Source organism: Osmerus mordax, chromosome 5 (genome assembly GCF_038355195.1).
Source record: "Osmerus mordax isolate fOsmMor3 chromosome 5, fOsmMor3.pri, whole genome shotgun sequence".
NCBI lineage: Eukaryota > Metazoa > Chordata > Actinopteri > Osmeriformes > Osmeridae > Osmerus > Osmerus mordax.
In genome coordinates this window covers 1840272-1862933 of record NC_090054.1, presented here as the reverse complement: position 1 = coordinate 1862933, position 22662 = coordinate 1840272, and the positions used below count along the sequence as shown (strand labels likewise).

The 22662-nt window shown below is 48.1% G+C and overlaps 1 protein-coding gene across 1 annotated transcript in view; it reads right to left on the bottom strand.

Moving 5' to 3' along the window:
* loxl4 (lysyl oxidase-like 4) overlaps nucleotides 1-16831 on the bottom strand; it is a 22404-nt gene extending 5573 nt beyond the window's left edge. The window contains exons 1-7 of the mRNA XM_067236541.1: nucleotides 16516-16831; nucleotides 14828-15123; nucleotides 14384-14598; nucleotides 1890-1928; nucleotides 1514-1727; nucleotides 1085-1262; nucleotides 669-712 (exon numbers count right to left, since the gene is read on the bottom strand). Coding sequence (XP_067092642.1) covers nucleotides 669-712; nucleotides 1085-1262; nucleotides 1514-1727; nucleotides 1890-1928; nucleotides 14384-14598; nucleotides 14828-15123; nucleotides 16516-16831 — 1302 coding nt within the window. The remainder of the gene's footprint in view (nucleotides 1-668; nucleotides 713-1084; nucleotides 1263-1513; nucleotides 1728-1889; nucleotides 1929-14383; nucleotides 14599-14827; nucleotides 15124-16515) is intronic.
* Between the last annotated feature and the right edge of the window lie 5831 nt (nucleotides 16832-22662).

Here is a 22662-nt window from a genome sequence, read left to right as displayed (position 1 = left end):
GTGTGTGTGTGTGTGTGTGTGTGAGTGAGTGAGAGTGTTTGTCTGTTGTAAATGCAAGAAAGAATCCTTATTTTAAACCCTGCTTCTGCTAGGAAGGAATGTTGGAAGTAATGCAATATGAACCTTACATTAGCCTGTTTCAGACCAGCTCTGTACACACACACTCTCACACACACACACCCACAAAGTTATAACTTTGTGCTAGATGGATGTGTGCTCCAACCAGACCACACCCATGCCAATAAATTAAAAAGAAGGTGACTGAAAATGCACAACGATCCTCATTTCTCATGAGATTAACTCATTGCCAGTCAGATATCTGCTTCATAAAGTGTCTTCTATGAAAACCTGTGTGTGTGTCTGTGTGTGTTTGTCTGTCTGTCTGTGTGTGTGTGTGTGTGGGGTCTGTGGGTGTGTGTGTGTATGTCTGTCTGTGTGTGTGTGTGTGTGCGGGGGGGGGGGGGTCTGTCTGTCTGTGGGTGTGTGTCTGTGATCAGCTGCGGGGCTCACAAAAACAGCTGGGTGGAACACTGGATACCACAAAAGTCCCTCAAAGGAACCATCAACACATTTTCAGCTTCACACACACTCACACATACACACCCACCCATACCCACACACACACATACACACCCACACTCCGACCATTCAGCGCTAGGGAGGCGTACAGGCGTAGATAAGTCCCAGTAATGGCTGTGGGATCGGTTCCAGTCTAGCGACAGGGAGAGGGAGTCAGCATGCCCAGAGAGCTCAGAGGTACCTCCCAGAGAGAATGCTTATCCCTGCATCCAGATGGCTGGATGAAGTCAACAGTTCAAGTTGTGAGAAGTGCATATGAAGGAAAGCCAGGAGGACAAGTTGGAAGTTGAACAGAGAGTCAGAGTAGTCGAGAGCTGGAGAGGGGGAAGAGGAAGGAGAGAGAGAGAAAGAGAGGAACAGGACACAGAGGGAGTGAGGGTAATAGAGAGAAAGAGGCCATAAGAGGACAGAAAATAGAAGAAGAGAGGAGAGGAGAGAACAGAAAGATGTAAAAGAGGCCTGAGAACAGTACAGCATGTTGAGGCAGTGAGAGCCAGGGACTCACCTTGACCCATGTAGGCTCCAGTGAGGGCCTCCTTGGCACTGCCGAAGCCCAGCTCCCTGCACACCACGCTGGCTGACACCCGGTCCCACAGGTGGTCTACGATGGTGCCCCACTTCCCCTCCCTGAGCACCTCCACACGGCCCTCTCCCAGGCGTGGCCCCGCCTTCAGACGCACCGGCTGCAGGAGGGGGGGGGGTGCGGGGGGCCAAATGACGGCCAAATGAAATTGTGTCCTTGTTCGAGGGCAAGTTCACCCTACTTGCCTCGGGAGAATGTCCTTGTACTTACTGTAAGTCTTTGGATAAGAGCGTCTGCTCAATGACTAAATGTAAATGTAATGTGGGTGTGATGTGTGTGTATTGTGTGGGTTATAGTGGAGGAGTGTGTGTGCATGTGTGTGTGTGTGTGTGTTGCGGGGTGGGGTCTTACCACAGTGGGGTTGGGGGCTTGAGGGCGTCCTGACGACATGCGGGCAAACTGGGGACCAGGAATACACTTGGCCACTGCATGCCTGCCACTCTTACAGGGGACGGGGCTGCGCGGGATGGACAGCTGAGCGTGGCACTCTGATAGGCTGTTCTCGGTACCCAGGCAGTGCACCTTCTCCACCCAGAAGCCCTTCTTACTGGCCATCAAGCTGAGCCTGCAGGAGGGGCAGCACAGGGGTCACACACTCAGGTACTCCTTTTCAGGTTCAGAGTTCTGCCTGGAAGCGCTGACTGAATGGTTGTTGAGTCTATTCACCAACATGGGAGGAAAAGCTGTGCTTGTGTGTGTTTAGCAGAGGATCTGGAACGTTCTCTACCTTGTGGACGGGTCTGCCACCTTGGTGTCCCAGATTTTCCTGGAGGAGAAGAGAGACGTAGAGAAGGATGTTAGTTCTGCGATCTTTAGTAAATGCGTTTGGGTTTGAGACCGCCATAAACCTACCACACTCATGGAACAAACACACACGCACACACACAAACACACACAGCTTTTATGAGCCTCCTTGGTGGGCCCCTAACACACACCACTGACATGGCAACACAATTGTCCCCTGTAACATATATAATTGTATACCATAGTCTGTCTTTGTGTGTGTGTGTGTGTGTGTGTGTGTGTGTGTGTGTGTGTGTGTGTGTGTGTGTGTGTGTGTGGTATAGTGGTTTTCTAAGGCATGGACTGGTACGGTCTGTTTGTGGTGATGATTGGTGCAGTTGAAGTTAGAACGTATTGTTCCTGTTCTCTCAGACCATGTTCCTGTCCTGTCTCTCTGGTGCTTTAGCTATATCTGTATCTAGGCTGGCTGGCTGGCTGGCAAGCTGGCTGGATAGTTAGTTGGTTGGCTGGCTGGCTAGCTGGTTGGCTGGTTGGCTGTCTGGATGCATGGCTGGATGGCTGGCTGGTTGCTTGGCTGGTTAGCTGGCAAGCTGGCTGGATAGTTAGTTGGTTGGCTGACTGGCTAGCTGGTTGGCTGGCTGACAGGCTGGTTGACAGGCTGGCTGGTTTGATTAGCTGGTTTGCTGGCTGTCTGACTGGTTTGTATGTAAGCCAGGTTTAAAAAGAAAACCATTGCTTTGTGTTGCTAGTTAAACAAGTGTCCATTGACTGAGACTCTAAGATTTAACAATCCTCTTGTTGGTGTTTAACATCTGTGTTGCTTTTGCTACTGAATACAGGCTTTTGTCTCCCTACAGAATCATGATTCTAGATGAAAGTTAAAAAGGTCAATTTCCAGCTCCTGAACATTCAGTGCCCAACCACACCTAGTCTATATAAAACCACAGCATTTAGCGGCAACAACCAATGTTGCTGGGAAGTCAGGGCTTGACCTAAGAAACAAACAAACACACACACACACACAAACCAGGCTTTGCCTTGTTGTTGATCTCCATGTCCGAGAAACGGTGATTGAGAAAGAAAGTAGGCATGCCTGTCAGTCAGCTGGCCCTGGCCCCACTTCCTGGCCCCACCCCCATGCCTGGCACCACTTCCTGGCCCCACCCCCATGCCTGGCACCACTCCCTGGCCCCACCCCCATGCCTGGCCACACTCCCTGGCCCCACCCCCATGCCTGGCACCACTCCCTGGCCCCACCCCCATGCCTGGCACCACTCCCTGGCCCCACCCCCATGCCTGGCACCACTCCCTGGCTCCACCCCCATGCCTGGCACCACTCCCTGGCCCCACCCCCATGCCTGGCCACACTCCCTGGCCCCACCCCCATGCCTGGCACCACTCCCTGGCCCCACCCCCATGCCTGGCCACACTCCCTGGCCCCACCCCCATGCCTGGCACCACTCCCTGGCCCCACCCCCATGCCTGGCACCCACACTCTCTGCCAGGAAAGTGTGGGTACCTGCTGTGTGTACACAGCAGGTACCCCAACTGTGTGTACAGTGTGTGTACCTGCTGTACACACACTGTACACACACACACACACACACACAGTTGAATCACATCAAACCTGGCATACCTTCCCAGATGCAAACGTGACTTCCCAACAGGAGGCTAGGTACAGAATAACACACACACACACACACACTTAAGGAAATAAACTCCTACGGTAGAAGCATATGAAAGCATAACACAGGCAGTTCAATATTTGGATACCCAGCATGAAACAGCAGACATTCCAGGCTAGTAAGTCACCTTGGCTACGAGCACTGATGGAGCATGTCTAAGTCCAGACACACGGCCACAAACAAGCCATCCACTGTTATCAGCAGATTACTGAGCAATGTTACAGGTGATCGACTTTTATCATGTTATTAGGCAGCTATGCAGTAGGTGAAACAGTGTTATTATGCTACATCATGCCGATCCCGGTAAACACACCGCCCAGGTGAAGTCATTTGAAGGGTGTGCTATAGATAGCACATCCTGAAATCCTGAAACTAAACAAGTCTAAATGCTGTGAGGTGTCGGTTCATGAGGTGGCAGCTGCTAAATGAATGCAAAACCAAATATCTAAACAGTGGACATGGAGACTGCATGGAACACAACATTCACATTTACATAGAAAGTAGCTTCAAAGTCTGTGATCAGACACATTAATCTTCATGTACCATGACGCCATGTTTCTGTAACGAGCCATCGTGATCTGTGTTCACGCGAGAACTGAGAAGAGCCAACGGGATCTGTGTTCACAGCTGAACAGAGAAGAGCCAACGTGATCTGTGTTCACGCAGGAACTGAGAAGAGCCAACGTGATCTGTGTTCACGCGGGAACTGAGAAGAGCCAACGTGATCTGTGTTCACGCGGGAACTGAGAAGAGCCAACGTGATCTGTGTTCACAGCTGAACAGAGAAGAGCCAACGTGATCTGTGTTCACACGGAAACTGAGAAGAGCCAACGTGATCTGTGTTCACGGCTGAACTGAGAAGAGCCCGGCTGTTGTGGACGGACGTACTGTCCTTGTACGACGTTACCTTGGGCGTGTGAGCAGGCATATATAACAAATAACTCGTAAAATACCTAGGATACGTCTACCATGTGGAGCTGTTGTAACGTGTCTGTCTGAAATCATAACGCACACATGCACGCACCTCTTCCTTCCTTCCCTCCCCCACCCTCTCTCTCTCTCTCTACCCCCTACCTCTCTCCCTCCCTCCCTCCCTCCCTCCCTCCCTCCCTCCCTCCCTCCCTCTCTCTCTCTCTCTCTCTCTCTCTCTCCCTCCCTCCCTCCCTCCCTCCCTCCCTCCCTCCCTCCCTCCCTCCCTCCCTCCCTCCCTCCATCCCTCCCTACCTCCCTCCCTCTCTCCCTCTCTCTCTCCCTCCCTCCCTCCCTCCCCCACCCTCTCTCTCTCTCTCTACCCCCTCCCTCCCTCTATACATATACATCTCTCTCTAGGTTTTCTCTCTTAGCGTCTTTCTCTGTCTTTCCCTGTCTCTGTTCCTCTCCTCACTACAGTGTGAATGTTTCTGACATGAACATGACCTCACCACAAGCCAATCAGACAGTCATTTTCTCTCGCTGAGAGACTCACCCAATAAACAGGGCAGTTAAGCCAGCAGAACATAATAACCACCCACCACATCTTCATTTAATTAGCTGGTACCGTCTGATGAACTTGTGGCCTTAAACTCGATGCCCGAGTAACCATGGCAACATCCCACTGGGAGGTTGAACTTTCAGCTTGAAGGATTCTACTCGACCAGGTTTCTCACTGGTACTGCTTTAGATTATCTATGGACTGAAGAGGGGTCCACATTGAACAACAGGGTCTACAGATGGTTCTCTAGGTCCAGGATGAGGTCTATAACTGGTTATGTGTGTTCTTTATGGTTATGTGTGGGCCATGTGGGGTTTATGCAGTTTTCTAGGCACTATCTGAGGTATATATGGGTCTGTGGGACCAGTGTGAGGTATATATGGGTCTGTGGGCCCAGTGTGAGGTATATATGGGTCTGTGGGCCCAGTGTGAGGTATATATGGTTATGGGTTCACTAAAAGCAGGTGGGGGCTGAGCAAAGACGACACCCAAGTCCAGCTGGGCTCTGATTACCAGGACCCGCCCAGCTCCTGATGAACTGTGGGACTGAGTTTAACTTCAAACACACACACTCTTTCTGTACCTTCCTCGCTCTTGCACACACCCCTCTCTCAGCCCCTCACTTTCTCTCTGTGTCTCTACTTTCTTATTGTCAAGTTAATGGAGGAGAGAGAAGGAAAATGAGATTGAGACGAAGAAAAGAGGAATCTGTGAAGAGAAAGAGAGAGAGAGAGAGAGAGAGAGAGAGTGTGTGTGTGTGTATTTTATCATAGAGACCCACCCTCTTGTTCACACACTACAGTCACCCTGCTGTTCTGGTCTAAACAGTAAGCACCCCTCCCTTAACTCTCACACACGCGTACACGCACATGCATATACAAACAGTCTCTGTCTCTCTCTCTCTCTCTAGTAGTTGTCCTACTATCTTCTCCACATGTTATGATCTACTAGGCGACATCACACAGAGAAGACCAAGAAGTGGTTCTCCTGAAAATTGTTTCTCAACTTCTTCAATTATTCCTCAGAATGTTTGTGATTTTTCCCTTCTGAGGGTTTCAGGTTAGTTATATGTGCTTATCTGTGAGCATCTGTGCACTTGATAAAGGGCTGTAACTTGTACAAAGGTCACTACAAATAAAACTAGATGGAACGTGAAGAGATGAGTTCACCGACACATCCATGTGAATGAGCCGTTCTGAGACGTCTAGTGAAGCGTGTGTTCCCGGGAGCATGGCTGTGGTGAAGACAGACTCAGCTAAAACAAGCCCCCGAAGAAACGCCACACAATCTGGGGTCGAACACATTGACCGCTGCCTGTTTCAGACCGCACAAATCAACACAGCTCCGAGACCACTTGAAGAGGCGCGCGCCGCGCTTGGAAATTGAAAGACGTACAAATAAATTACAGACGGGACCGCGGCTGAAGATCACACAGACTGCGGACACCAAGACAGAATCTGTCACACAAAATGTCACCCGGTGGAGGGAAAATGATATACCCCCCATCCCAGGGCAAGTTCCACACCAGCATCATTAACCAAAATGGTGGTTTGAGTCCTCCAGTCTCCACGGTGAGAGACACAGACGCCTGCTGACACAGCGACCGACAGCAGGGCATGGCTGTAATTGCTTCGTTTTTCACTAGTGCCGGAAAGCCTGGTTGGTCCACATCTCTCCCTCCTTCTCTCTCTCACACACGTAGCTATAATTGGGGTGATTTTTTTTCTCCCCTGCTCAGCAGAAACCCAGCAGAGCCTGAGTCCAGCCCAACCTGTAATTACAGCATCTTCATGCAGCCTCAACAGACGGGCCCGGAGACAGGCATGGCCAGGCTTTCTAAGAATGGATGTGACACTCCCAGCATACCCTGTGGGGGAGGGAGGGACATCTGAGCTGTGGGTCAATCCATGCCAAGCCATTTCAGGCTATGCAGGACTCTACTGGCCCTTTGAAGCCTGAGTATCGCAGTAGAATGGCTGTCCTTGGTTTGTAAACCAAGATGGCCAATTTGGGAAGATCTAATTTAATTCAACTGGTTAATTCACTACACCATAGACAAATGAATCAAAGAATAGAAAAATAAATATTTAAAAAGATACAATTACCATATGCTTACTGTAAATATGCCTACAATGAACACAATATATACTGTAAAAATATAAACATGATTACCCTCTTTAAAGGGGGTAATACCAGCCTAATGGGGATTGGTGCCAAGGCATCTGACCTCTGACCCCTACCCCCAGATCCCGCCCGGCACCAACCTAACACAGACTAGACTGCAACCAACCATAGCCCTCCACACCCGGAACCAGCCCCTCTGCCCTGTCATTAAACCAGCCAACACCAGGACATCCCAACATGAGGACACTAAACTGGAGGTTTGACCTTAGAGAAACAATGAAGCTCCACTGCCAAGTAGCTTCTGCACAGAGCTATCATTACTGTGTGTGCACGCATCAGTTCCTCCACGTGTGTGTGTGTTTGGGTGTGTGTATGTATTGTGTATGTGTATGTACTCTATGTGTATGTGAGTGTATGTTCTGAGTGTGTATGTATATGTGTGTATGTGTGTGTGTATGTATGTGTACCGTATTTTTGGGAAATAAAACCACGGCTTGTACCCCGATTTTACAGTTTTATTGTGGTGGTAAGGCTTATATTTTGAAGTGGCGTATAGCCTGGTTTTAGTACAAAAAAGACTGGCTTCGCCCCAAGATCTCTACACGCCGTGCAGCTAATTTAATGCTCAACACTGGAACGGGGGCTTATTGAAAGAGGAATTATTTACTGTGTCGTCTCAGTTACACTATCAGGGCTTGGAAATACAGTGACTGGCAAATGTCTAGTAGAACATAACATTTCATAATAATTTCAGTAAATCAAACAGCTGCAAGACCCAGTGAAATACAGCTAGCAAACCAACGTTAGCTAGCATCGCTAACAACATTGGCTAATTCAACTTTGGTAGGCTATCCGCAGAATTTGCAATTTAGCTAAACTTATACTATATCTAAAATATTTTTTTAGACATAACAATGGATTTTGCCACGTATGGACATACTATCCACAACCAAAGTGTGTTACAGCATGCTGTAAGATCGCGTATAGCCTACAAGTGCATAGCTTGGTATCATTGTTCCCGTATCAACTGCGGCATATATTTCAGTGCGGGCTAAAATTCGATTTACAAACACAAAGCTCGCATTCTGGTGTAGTAGCGGTGTCAGGGGGGGGGGCAGGGGGGGCTACCGCCACCCTGAGAAAATTGCTGGCCCCCCACTGGTCCCCCCATCGCCAGTCGCATATTGTCCGTCATCCAGATATTTTTTATTTTTTCATTAATGGAAAACTTTCAACTTTACTGTAGGACAAATCTAGCCTGGCTCTACCCTCCTACGTAGTTCCGCTCAATTTTCATTTTGCTTCTGTACTAGGTCTGGGATTTCCGTGTATTAGTCGCTTTTCAGAAACACATTTTTTGTAGGTCCAATCAGCGAACAGAGGGAGTGGCTGAGAACGATGACATTGATGTTGTGCACTAGTTTGAGTTGTAGTTCAGTAATAGCGGCGGAGAAAGATGCGAGCGAAGCTATTCGGTCGGTTGTGGCAACGCTGCCAAATATCCATAAGTTAAAGCCGGAGCAAGAACAATCCTTGCTAAGTTTTGTTGGTGGCCATGATGTTGTGGCCCTCCTCCCCATGGGGTTCGGGAAAAGTTGGATTTTCCAGCTACGGCAGCTAGCTCCGTTACAGTAGTGGTGAAGGCGTTGGGTAAGGCGAACGCTAACGATTGGTTATGGCAGATCAGAGTGGCTCTGGGCAGATCCAATTGTTTTAAACTTCAACATAGTACCCGCCTTCAAGGAAGTTAACGCTTGTCAATGGAGCGATCCCAGACCCTCTGTACAAATTAAATGTACGAGGGTCCGGTTAGGACCAGGCTAGGACAAATCAACCTAAAAAAATTAAAAACACATTTTAGCCTATAGAAACCATAGTCTATGATTGAAACATTTCGTTAAGAAATCCACAGATTTCCACACTCAGATCCTGTCACCCCTCCCCCCACAAGAGGTTGCCCTGGGCCAGGTGAAAGTGCAGTCTATAGCCTAACGGTACATAGAAGCTGAGGGAGCTTATCGTCGATTGAAGGCTAGCCCAGTTGGACGCTGCTAAGTGCAGATACCAAGAAAAAAGTCAGTACAAATATTCAATAAACTGTTTTTGAATTTTAAATTAACTATTTAAAGTAGGCAACCTAGCTTATGTTGGATAGCTACAGTAGTTAGTCTAAGTAGCTAGTGCTAGTTAAATTCGGTATTTTGGGAGGGCTGACTGTCTTGCTAGCTAATTTAGACAAACGAAAGGTTACTTCAGTCTAGAGAGTAGCCAATTACTAACTTATGCAATTCGGGCCGATCACAACGAGAGCGTATTTTTAAAACATTGCACTTAAAACCCCATTGTTTGCTATGGTACGTCAGTACAGCTCTGTTAAATTCCATGGGCCCTATTCTGCACCCAGCGCAATTGACTTTGTCAACGACGCAAGTTCCAAGTTCATTCCTAGTTTGCACTCTACGCAAAGCGGACTTTTCCCTCCATAGACGCACGTCGGTAGATTAGGGAATGACCTTGCGCTCCCAGGGGCGGTTCAGCGAAAAAAGGAGGCGTGTTCCGGCGCAAACGTTCCCTGGTGCTATTTTGCAGTTTCAGAAAAACAATTCCGCCACAGACCAGGAAAAACGTCAATGGCGCGTTATTCAAAGTAAGTCTAAAGTCAATGGCGCGTTATTCAGATGCTATTTTAAGGGCGCATGCTTGGCCCGTGCGCACTGCTGGAGAGGCCAGGGGCCTCATGTATAAAGGATTGCACAGCTTTCATACCAGAAGATGGCGTAGGGCCAAAACTCGAAAAGTACCTACGTACAGACATATTCACATGTATAAAACCGGTCGTACGCCAGGTCCTGCGCACCTTTCCTTTATAAATCACAATCAACGTAAGATTGACCGCATCGTCTACAATCATTTGGGAAAATTACGTAGTTTTTACTATTTTTCAGATATAATTGTAACATAGGTATACTTTCTACTATGTAACTAAATGAGAACAAAACATCATATTTAGAGGCCCCATGCCCACCTCTCTGACCTCTCTGTTGGTGCCCATGCCCCCCTCTCTGACTTGTCTGTTGGTGCCCATGCCCACCTCTCTGACCTGTCTGTTGGTGCCCATGCCCACCTCTCTGACCTCTCTGTTGGTGCCCATGCCCATCCCTCTGACCTCTCTGTTGACCTCTCTCATGCCCACCTCTCTGTTCTCTCTCTAGTTCACCTCTCTAGTTCTCAAAATCAATATACTGTTTATTGCTGAAATGAAAATATATAGGTTTACCAAACGGTTCAGTGATTAACCATTAAGATCAGTTGGATTAAGTGTTGGTCAAATGTATTTACGCAAATTAGATGAGAAGCATATAAAAAGTATTGTGAGCATTGCATTGTGAAAGACAATTACTTCATATGAAATATATTTCTTTGATGACACACTGATTAGGTGTGGTGAAAAAGTGATTGTGTAATTTTGTGCATTGTACTTTGTCAATTGAACATGTGATTACATGTTTGAAAAAACTGACTTTTTGATGATCTGCTTTGAGTTGTGTACTAACAGTTGTGAGGTTTTACCACATACTTGTGAAAATAGTACCAAAGCGAATAAAAAAAACTGTAAGTGGTGGCGGATTAAACAGAAGGCTATATAGCATTTCCCGTTTTGGGTTTTGGCATTTTGATGTGATCATCCACATTAATGATCAAACTTTTATTTTTATGTTTTTTTGAATAGTCAACGTTATAAACGTAGTAGTGGAAACTATATTTTGTAATGTTTGGTGAGTTTCGGCACTTTTCAGTTATAATTCGCCACGTTACAGAGCCAGACAAGACTTTGCGGACGGTACGCACATTCTCACGTCTGCTCAAAAGTTTCCGTGACGGTCCGCACATTCTCACGTCAAGTAAATCTTTATACATCACAAAGTGTGCGTGAAAACCGGCGTACGCAAGCTTTTTGTGCGTACGCAACGTTTATACATGGGAGTCAGGTGGCTGAGCGGTTAGGGAAGCGGGCTAGTAATCTGAAGGTTGCCGGTTCGATTCCCCGGCTGTGCAAAATGACGTTGTGTCCTTGGGCAAGGCACTTCACCCTACTTGCCTCAGGGAGAATGTCCCTGTACTTACTGTAAGTCGCTCTGGATAAGAGCGTCTGCTAAATGACTAAATGTAAATGTACATGAGGCCCCTGGGTCTTCTTCCTGCGAAGCTACATTACATTGTTTTGATTTATTGTATGGCTGTGTTACATTTCTTTCATGTCAATGATTAAAAAGATTTTCATGAGAAATCTCTATGTATGTGAACTTGATTTGTAACAATTGTGGGAATTTCCTCCCACGCCTGTTTAACCGAAGCTAATTTGGGTGGGTTTCCTCTTCCATCCCCATCAGAATCAGAATCAGAATTCGGTTTATTCGCCATGTATGTTACACAAACACAGAATTTACTGTTTCAGGAAGGTGCAAACAATAAACATATACAGGTCTTAAATTAATTTAAAAAGTACAATGGTTAAACTAATTCTAAGAACTAAACAATAAAAAAATATAACAATTAAAAAAATAAAATGTAGGTATATAAAAATAAGACTGAGAATTTGAACGCGCCTGTTCTTAAAGGGAATGTGAGATGATACTCTGATTGGTTTATTGCACGTTACGCCCAAACCACACCCATTAGTAATGTAGCTACTTCAGACCAACCCATTTTAGATTTGCGCCAGGCGCAAAGTCATTTATCCCGCCGGTATAATAGCAACAGCGCCGGAGTCCCGCCCACAAAGTTACTTGCGCTTTGCGTTTTGATACTTGCGTTTCAGATAGTTTAACCCTTGTGTTATCTTCGAGTCATTCTGACCCATCAGTCATTGTGACCCACCGTCGTATTGCGGCAACTTTACCGCATACAAAAACAAAGTGAAGCATTTTCTTTTAACCGTTGGGCTGTCTCAGACCCCCCACATTGCGAAGGTTAAAAGAAAAATATTTGTATTAGTTTTTGTATTGGGTAAAATTGGGTAAACACAACGATGGTTCGTTATGAACCTTGGGGTCATGTGACCCGAAGGCAGCACAAGGGTTAAAATAGGGCCCATAATCTTTTACGAACCGCTACGAACCGCTGTGAACCGCTCCTGGCGTGCGCCTGGCAAATCCGCTGTTATAATAGCAATCCGCCGTGGAACAAGCGCGCCTGCTTTTAAAGGGAATGTGAGATGACGCTCTCAGTGTTTCCCCTACCATTATATTAGGGGGGCGCCCCGCCCCCCCAACGGCACCCCCCGCCCGCCCTGGAAGGTCAAGTTAATATATTTTTTTTTTAAAGATTATACATTTATTTTTTTAGATATATAGCGCCCGATCACAAAATAAGTCATTTAAGGTTACCTTTCCTATAACACAGGTCTATAGCTTGCTCTTTTATTAAACAAACTAAATGGCCTTATGTTATTTATCTTATTGACACGACGGCATGTCATTTCTGTCTCTACATGGTCCATGACCCAGGCCAGGTGACCTCGGCCAGGTGACCTCGGAGAGAAGCAGCCAGCATCCTTCAGGCTATACCACCCTGCCCTCCTGCGCCCTCATCCCTCCATCTCTGGTAGGGAGCCAGGCACCGCTCCTCGCACACCAGAATCATCCACCTGCATCTCTCCTCCTCATCCATCCACCTTATCTATCCATCTGTCTTGCTGGCCTATCTGTGTCAGCAGATTCATGACAGGGAGATTGGTCTTTCATGTAAAAAGTGACATTATTGTGATGAGCCTGATTCTCATGCAGGAAGACAAATTGGTTGAGCTCAGTGGTAGAGCATTTGACTGCAGTTATGGAGGTCACAGGTTCACATATTTACAGGCTGTTGTCCTGGCTCTCCTGACCTGTCTGTGAGATGACCACAGACCAGCCCTCCCTCATCCTCACGACAGCCCCGGAACAGCCCTGCTAATGTGTGGTCATCCTGTGGTCGACACCAGAACCGTCTGGATCCCAAAGTGTTCTCCACAGTGACGTAACGGTACAGAGAGGGAGAGAGAGGGAGAGAAGGAAATTGAGAGGGAGGGAGGGAGGGGGTAAAAGTGAGAATGACAGACGGTAAATGAGAGATAAAAAAAGAGTGATTGAGAAAGAAAGATAGAGAAAGAAAAAGGGAGAGTGAGTAAGAGACTGATAAAAGAGGGAGAGTTCTTTAACAAATGCCAGTGTCGAGGTCACGTCAAAAGACCTCTAAGAGGATGAAAAGATGATAAGATGAATGCCCGAGTCAGTAACTCCACCCACCCCAACATCCTCAGTGAGAGAGAGACCTCTACACATCCTCTAGACTTCTACACCTCCATAGCTGTTTTTTTTTCCAGGCCGCAGTATTGATGAGTCAGTTAAAGAACAATCAGCTGGTATATTACAGCCCTTCACCAGAATCTAAAAGTTAAAGTTAGGCTGTTTGTCTCTGGAGCAGGGAGAAGATAGCATCTGGAGAAAGAGAGAGAGCGAGAGAGAGATGAAGGTTAAGGATGAGGGGAGAGAAGGAGAGAAGGAGGGCGAGAGATGAGACGGAGAAACAGAGGAGGGGGGGAGAAAGAGGGAGAGAGAACATCAGACAGAGAACGTGAGCGAGAGAGATAGAGGGAGGAGGGAGGGATGTAGGGGGAGCCAGAGGAGAACGTGAAGAGCAAGAGACATGTGGAGAGGTAGAGAGGGGAACGGAGACAGGAGGGGACGATCCCGCTACGGGGAGGAAGAGGAGGGGACGGCTTTATCATCCCGCTACGGGGAGGAAGAGGAGGGGACGGCTTTATCATCCCACTACGGGGAGGAAGAGGAGGGCAAGGGGGAGGTAGAGGGGGAGGAAGAGGAGGGGGGAAGGGGGACTCTGAGTGAGGCAGATAAGGCAGATAAAGGGCCTGTGTTCCAACCTGATGAGAGGTGATGTGAAACAGCATTAAAACAGGCTGTCCATGGCCTCCCCAGACTGGGAGTGGTTATTCATCTCACCCAACAGTGCAGCAGCAGAGAAGACAGGGTTCAGAGAGGTCCTTCAGGGACAGGAGAGGAGGAGAGAGGAGGAGAGAGGAAGTGACATACGAAGAGGTGTGATTAGATTAGATTAGAGAGGAGGAGGAGAGAGAGGAGGAGAGAGTTAGGAGGAGGTGAAGTGAGGATGAGAGAGAGGAGGAAGGAATGTTGGACTCACTTGTAGGTGTGTGCGTTGTGCTGCGCTGCGTCTGGGAATCCCAGCATGCCACACACCACCCTGCTACTGTTCAGACTCCAACCCAGGTCGCACACCTGTCTCCATCTCCCAGCATGCTTCACTTCCACCACACCCTCTGTGATCAGGGAGCTCCTCTTGGTTGCCATGAGGATGGGTCGCAGACGCACTTCCTGGATACGCACCTTACTGGAGCCCTGAGGTGGGTGACACAAGGGGCAAGGATTCAAGGTCACAAAGGTTTCAGTCAAGGACCACCAATCAGCTAAAATAAACATGTTGCCCAGTGATAATATATGTGTTACGTGTGACAAGCTACAAGGAAAATGTCCACCTAGTTGGACAAATTATATTTCTAGTCTAGTCACATCTAGTCTGTTCTGTTCTGTTGTAGTCCAGTCTGGGGTCCTGGTCCCATCAGCGTACCGAGTGCTGGAGATGCTGCCTGTGTGGCATCTCTGGGGGGTGTCCGTTCCCCTGGTAGGCCTGCCCCCGGCGGCCCGCCAAGATGCTCTGCCACTGGGGTGAGGGGCTGACGTTGGGCCTGAGGGCGATGGAGTGGCCCCTGCGTGAGCCTGTCTGGTCCAGCCGGCGCTCGGGGGTGCACACCACGCCCAGGTCCTCGCCGTGCTTGCAGTCGTGCACGCCCCAGCCGTTGTGCTTGCACTCCTTCAGACTCTTCTCCAAGCCCTCACAGCGCACGTTGTCCATCCAGATGGGGCCTGGGAAGCACCAAGGTCAGGTGGTTAGATACCTACACATATCTATGATGTCTATGGCTAGAGACCTACACATATCCATGATGTCTATGGCTAGAGACCTACACATATCCATGATGTCTATGGCTAGATACCTACACATATCATCCCTCTCTGTATCACTAGCATGACTACCATTGGGGACAAAGGAAAGGTTGAGATTTGGATGCTTGTCACAGGCTACATTAAGGTATGTTAGATATGACTTTGTTAGAGGGAGAGACCATAGGAACAATATCAGATATAAGATATGGCATTTTTGAAAGTTGCGCGTGTGATATGGCTCTTCTATGGGGCCCTAATAAGGTATATTAGATCTTGATTTGACCCAACCCCAATATATTAACATAACAAAAAGGATTTCTTCAATTGCTCGGATATTTGTTCTTGCATTTAGGTTAGCTCATCTGATTATAGGCAGTCAGGACGACTTCGCTGTAATAACACAGGGTCCATAACCCGCCTTTCAAGCCTTTAAACACTACTTGACTTTAACAGGCTCGCTGATTTAGCATGCGACGCTTGCGAAGGTAGGCTACGTTTAGTAAACAACTGCACCGTAGCCTATTCCATACCCGGGGCCAAGAGCAATGGGGACTTGAGCGCCCGCGCGGCCGTGCTACCCCTCGCCCTTCCCTTTAATTAGAATTTAAAGGGGGCAGTAAAGAAGCGCCATAAAGTATGGGAAGTGTAACAGCATCCTGGCAAGGCAAAGCTGTCATTACTGTAAAACAAATGCTCCGCTCTCTCTCGCGCCCGCGCGTATTTATCGCCATGCCAGCCTGCTACCGACCGGCCCTAATGAGGACTGCTCCAGAATCCCATAAGTTATCTTTGTTTCTTTATGGCTGGTGAGTCAGAGGAGCAGTTATTTTTGCATCTTAATTGGTGTTCTCCGACACGTTTGGCTGCTACCATGGAAATGGCGTGTGGGTAGACCTATGTTTGTTCTGTGTAATTGGAAAGGTACGAGTTTGAAGATCAGAGTCGGGCTATATCCAGAATGGCACAGCTAGCAGAGCCAATTATTTATTAATCAGTTCAGTTCAAGAGAATGAACCAGTGAATGGACCATTGAATGGACTAGTGAATACGTTTTTGAATGTGGCTATCTGGACTGGTGATACTCTCCATAGACTCATTTTGTTTTAGCCTGTATAAGGTGCTCAACTCTTCCTGATGTATCAAGTTAACTTGTAGGCTATCGTGTGAAAGTGTCTAGTTAGTTTGTGGTTTTGGCAAGGGTGTCTACTAGAGACCAGTGAAACTACATTTCTCTGGACCCCTTCATGTAGACATCTGGTTCTGAGCTTTAAAGCCTATCCACTTAGACTCGTGAAGTATTCCCACTCTCACCGTCTCCCTCTCCATATTTAGCGCTGTGCGCCCACGTGATGCCGCTCTGGAAGCCCAGCTCGCGACACACCACGTTAGCCAGTTTGATGTCCACGTCGTCGTCACACACGGTCCCCCACGTGTTGTTGTGCAGAACCTCCACTCGACCCTCGTTAGGTCCGCGGGCAAAGTTTCCAGCCAGGCGCACTTTGGCGGCCGGAGCGCGTGTGGACCTGCGCGGGGACGATGTTGACAGGCGGGGCTCCGCGTGAGCAGGGGAAGAGAAGAGGAAGAGGAGGAGGAGGGAGCTGAATCCGAGGATGAAGATGCGATCCATCGTTCCTGCGTAGCAAAATGCGCCTGTAAAGAGATTAGACAGACATCGGTATGCGCAAAGGAATGTGTCACAGCTAGCGAGTTCAGCTTGGAGGATTGGCCCCTGACTGAGGTGTCAACGAGCTACTATGATTAGGGGTTATTCACGCTGTTAAGGTTCTAAATGATCACATCCATGTCCTTAAAGAGTGGGTCTGGGCAGGTAGCCAATTATCTGTTGAGAAACGTAATTTGCGGGAGTTGACTAAAGGTGAATATTTTGCTGAGGCATCAGGAAGTACAATGGTGACATCATCTGGACAGAACCAGGAATCAGGACAGAGACGCAGGCTCACCAGAGGGCCTTGCTGCGTGTTGCTTGGCTGGAGGTTCATTTGAGCAAGGCGCAGTAACTACTTAGAATGTGCTCATTATCTTGTGTTCATTGGCAACTAATTAGTTCTAATGAAGTCATGTTCAGGCAGCTCATATGCTGACTCATATTCTGCAAATACTATACTCTACTCAGCTGTTTTGTCATTTAAACCATTAGGATCCTTTGATCTTTAAAAACTGTATTTTAATTTAGCACAATATATAAAAAAGAATAATACTTTTTTTTAAATGAGATGTTTTTGTTCTACCATTGAAACGGCTCTTTAGACAAAAGAACTCAAAGCTAAACCACAGAACTACAACTGCATATCACCAAATTACAAAATGTAGACATATAATTAGCAATATAAAAATGTCTGCTCTCAAACCAAACCTCAAAAGTATATTTGTCACCCTGAGGCAACTGCAGCTCATTTCACCCCCAGACACAGTAGCAGACAGAGAAACTAGATGAGAGTTTTGGAGTCCCACTGCAAAAACACGAGACAAGAAATGAGTACAGGTGCAGGTTTATAAGTGAAGCTCTGAGTCACATCTAACATGTCACGTTTTTCTGCTGTCTGACGTTGAACTCCAGGTATCTACAACTCTTTATCTACAGCTAAACTGTAACACCAACACACTCACATCTCTCTTTTTAATCTAAAGTGTAGCACTGCATATTCAGGTATACTGAATTTACAGACAAGGTGACTACATTAATTCACAAAGCAAGTGACTACACTAATAAGTTATTTAAAACACAAACCCATGATTATATGTTTGATAATTGTTTGTAGGAAGACCTACTGCTTTGTGTTGAAACACCTGTGGTATTCCTGGCACTCTCTCAGAAACACACCAGTGTGTCTACAAAACCCAACGTTTACTTAGCTGTCAGAGAGCCAGATTAGTAGAGTCATATTCAAAAACAGAGTTCTTAAGATCTGGAAGCCAGAGATAAGCCCATCATAACTGTTTTGACTGTTTATATAGATACTCAGTTAGCTCTGACCCCTCGCAATATCACAGAATATTAAACGTGTCATCATCCAACATGAAGAAAAGAAAATGCTGAGAGTGGAGGCAGAAGTGGAATCTGAGTGGACTCACCTGACAAACAAACAGACAGACCAAGGAGCTCTGACCCTCACTGACTTGGAGTGACTGAGTAGAGGACTATTCCTTCTAGTCAATCCCTCTCTCTATCATTCCTCCTCTCACTCGCTCTCTCCTCCCTCTTTCTTTCATTCTTTCTATGTTCCCTCCCTCCCTTCCTCCGCTCTCCATCCCTCACCTCCCTTCCCCTCCCACATCTCTCTCACACACATTCTTACCCTCTCCCTCCCCCAGATGTACAGGAGTTATGCTTTATGAATCCTATTCTTGTCCACTCAAATATGCTGACAAGCAGCGTGTTAGTTCGATTTTGAAATTAACACTAAATACAGTTTTGTCTTTTTAGACATATAATTGATATGCTGAATTGATACATATAGTGGATAATGACTTATAATGAGTTGTCCCTGGTACTGTGTGAAGTTTGAATGAGCCTATACTGAATTTCTGTGATTCCTCACACATGGTAGTCTTTTGGGCAGTCTCTCTCTCTCTCTCTCCCTCTCTCTCTCCCTCTCTCTCTCTCCCCCACCCTCTTCCCCCCCTCCTTCTCTCTCTCTCCCCCTCTCTCTCTCCCCCCCTCTCTCTCTCCCCCCCTCTCTCTCTCTCCTCTCTCTCCCTCTCTCTCTCTCTCTCCCCCACCCTCTTCCCCCCCTCCTTCTCTCTCTCTCCCCCTCTCTCTCTCCCACCCTCTCTCTCCCCCCCCCCTCTCTCTCTCTCTCTCTCCTCTCTCTCTCTCTCTCCCCCCCTCTCTCTCTCCTTCTCCATACAATTCCCATCCTCATGTGATTCAACTTTCAATATTGTTAATCGAGGGCAGCGTATATCAAACCACAGCATGAGCAGCTAAGTCCAAACGATGAAGGTTCCAGCATATCTGTCAGGGTGAAGGTCTATAGATCTATCCTCTCCTATAGACGGTCTATAGACCTCCTGTCCTATAGGATACCAGTTAACGTGTCAGACTCAAGATCTGTCAGGGTGAAAACCTACCAAGGGAATTCAAAATGAAAGTGACATAACAGAGGCACATGTTTTGGTCTGAATTATTCAACCAGACCCTAACCCTTTACTGATTGGTTCCTTGTACACGTCTGTTTTCCGATTAGCTGTCGCATTTTTACACAACCTTGGCAATGGCGTTTTACACAACCTAGGAGAACGTGTGTGAATGCCACCAACAGGAAACAGCTAGGTCTAGAATAGCTGCAAACGTCAAGTACCCTAGTATCCAAAAGAAGTGTCCCAAACCACAGGGTAGATGTTTCCTTGTTGAGATGGACCACAAACCACCACTCCAAAATAAGATGAGCCTCCTAGCCTCTCTTTCTCTCACCGTGGAGATGGTCGTCATGGTGAGGACGGTGGGGTATTATGGGAATGCGCCGCCATACTCGTCTCATATCTGAGCTGTCCTGTCCTCATGTTTTCTGAGCTGTCCTGTCCTCATGTTTTCTGAGCTGTCCTGTCCTCATGTTTTCTGGGACCTGAACAGGAACTGCTCATTCACTAACTGATATAAATAGGTTCTGTCTGGTCTTGCAGGTGTACAGTATACATATAACTATTCATATTCAAGTTCATTCATAAATAAGCTTACGCAGTGCTATACATGTATCTAAAGTGTAATATGTAAACATATTGTGAGGGCTGCAGTGCAGGCTGGGGTCACCTCGGTGCTTTGCTTGTTGACTGGCATGGTGGGTTTCCTTTATGTGTTCTGTTTGGAAGTTGTTTATTTAACTACATGGAAGTTAGGGAGGGGGTTGTGACTAAATTAGCAGCCTGGAATTTTGTGCCTCCCTGTGTGGTGTTGATAAGTACATTTGGGTTGGAACCCGACCTCAGGTGCACTGTTTTGAGGAGGAGAAGTGTATTTATAGATGGAACTTTTTCATCTGGTGAGGCGAGGAGGCTATAGAAACATCCACCATCACTGTACATCAGACCTGACTGGAAAATACATCTGTACCTTTGTGTGAGTGTTTTGTGTATACACTGTATATACATATATAGCCAGTGTGTGTGTGCCTGTATGCATGCGTGTGTGCAGAAGCATATGTGCATGTCAGCACGTGTCAGTGTGTGTGTGTGTGTGTGTGTGAATGCAGAAGCGGTGATTGAGTTGTTTGTGTGCAGTCTAATGGTGTGACTGCTTGAGTGGGGACCGCTCCCTGGCTGGGGAGCCAACACTGGAACAACCCCCATTAGAGCCAGTTAATCAGAGAGATTTGGGAACGAAGGGAGTGGCGGAGAGATGGAATGAGAGGGAGGGGAGGGAGGGGATCTGCCTAATATAGACGTAGGGGTCACGTAGGGGTCACGACACCTTGGCCCAGGGCATCATTGAAAGGTTTGTCAGGTTAGCTAGCTGCTGTGACACTCTCTCTCTCTCTCTCTCTCTCTCTCTCTCTCTCTCTCTCTCTCTCTCTCTCTCTCTCTCTCTCTCTCTCTCTCTCTCTCTATGCTCACTCCCCCCTTCCTATATCTGTCACTCTCTCACTCTCTTTCTCTGTCGCTCTCTCTAATTATGTTACCGTCCCAGCTCAGCCCTTAGCCACAATCTGCGGAGGCACGAAATAAATACATGCTATCCAACAATAAACAAGTGCCTTTTCAAATTACACCACTACCCCTCCCCCTCCTCCCCCTCCTCCCCCTTCTCCTGGTCACCTCAGCTCTGGCCGTCACGTAAGCTTTGTGAGATCGCTAACAGGAGAGACATGTCCATTAGCTGGCTCTTGGCAGCACATCTGTTCCCTCCAGGAACACTTTCTGACTGACTGGCTGTGGATATCAGGTTCCCGGCTCCATCCCCACCTCCATCCTCACCTCCATACCCACCTCACTCCATCCCCACTTCCATCCCCACTCCATCCCCACCTCCATCCTCACCTCCATCCCCACCTCACCTCCATCCCCAACTCCATCCCCACCTCCATCCCCACCTCCATCCCCACCTCCATCCTCACCTCCATCCTCACCTCCATACCCACCTCACCTCCATCCCCACCTCACCTCCATCCCCACCTCCATCCCCACCTCCATCCTCACCTCCATCCTCACCTCCATCCCCACCTCCATCCTCACCTCCATACCCACCTCACCTCCATCCCCACCTCCATCCTCACCTCCATCCTCACCTCCATCCCCACCTCCATCCTCACCTCCATCCCCACCTCACCTCCATCCCCAACTCCATCCTCACCTCCATCCTCACCTCCATCCCCAACTCCATCCCCACCTCCATCCCCACCTCCATCCTCACCTCCATACCCACCTCACCTCCATCCCCACCTCCATTCTCACCTCCATCCCCAACTCCATCCCCACCTCCATCCTCACCTCCATCCTCACCTACATACCCACCTCACATCCATCCCCACCTCCATCCCCACCTCACCTCCATCATCACCTCACCTTCATTCCCACCTCCATTCTCACCTCACCTCCATCCCCACCTCCATCCTCACCTCACCTCCATCCTCACCTAACCTCCATGCTCACCTCCATTCTCACCTCACCGCCATCCCCACCTCACCTACATCCCCACCTCCATCCTCACCTCACCTCCATCTTCACCTCCATCCTCACCTAACCTCCATGCTCACCTCCATCCTGACCTCCACCACCATCCCCACCTCCATCCCCATCCCCACCTCCATCCTCACCTCCATCCCCACCACCATCCCCACCGTCATCCCCACCTCACCTCCATCCCCACCTCAATCCTCACCTCCATCTTCACCTCCATCCTCACCTAACCTCCATGCTCACCTCCATCCTGACCTCCACCACCATCCCCACCTCCATCCTCACCTCCATCCTCACCTCCATCCTCACCTCCATCCCCACCTCCATCCTCACCTCCATCCCCACGTCCATCCCCACCTCACCTCCATCCCCAACTCCATCCCCACCCCCACCTCACCTCCATCCCCACCTCCATCCCCACCTCCATCCTAACCTCCATCCCCACCTCCATCCTCACCTCCATCCCCATCCCCACCTCCATCCTCACCTCCATCCTCACCTCCATCCTCACCTCCATCTCCACCCCCACCTCCACCCCCACCTCCATCCTAACCTCCACCCCCACCCCCACCTCCATCCTCACCTCACCTCCATCCCCATCCACACCTCCATCCCCATCTCCATCCCCGTCCTACTGTACTGGAATGCCTAGTTTACTTCTATAACTAATGTAGAATGATGACTGTATTGATATAGAGTTTCAAAGGTATAGGTATATGTAGGTATATTCAAATCCAGAAAATGATTCCACACTGTTGGTGGAGGCAGATATTTTTCTTTCACACTGGAATGGGCTGCAGTCTGTCTCTGTCACTAATGGAAGCT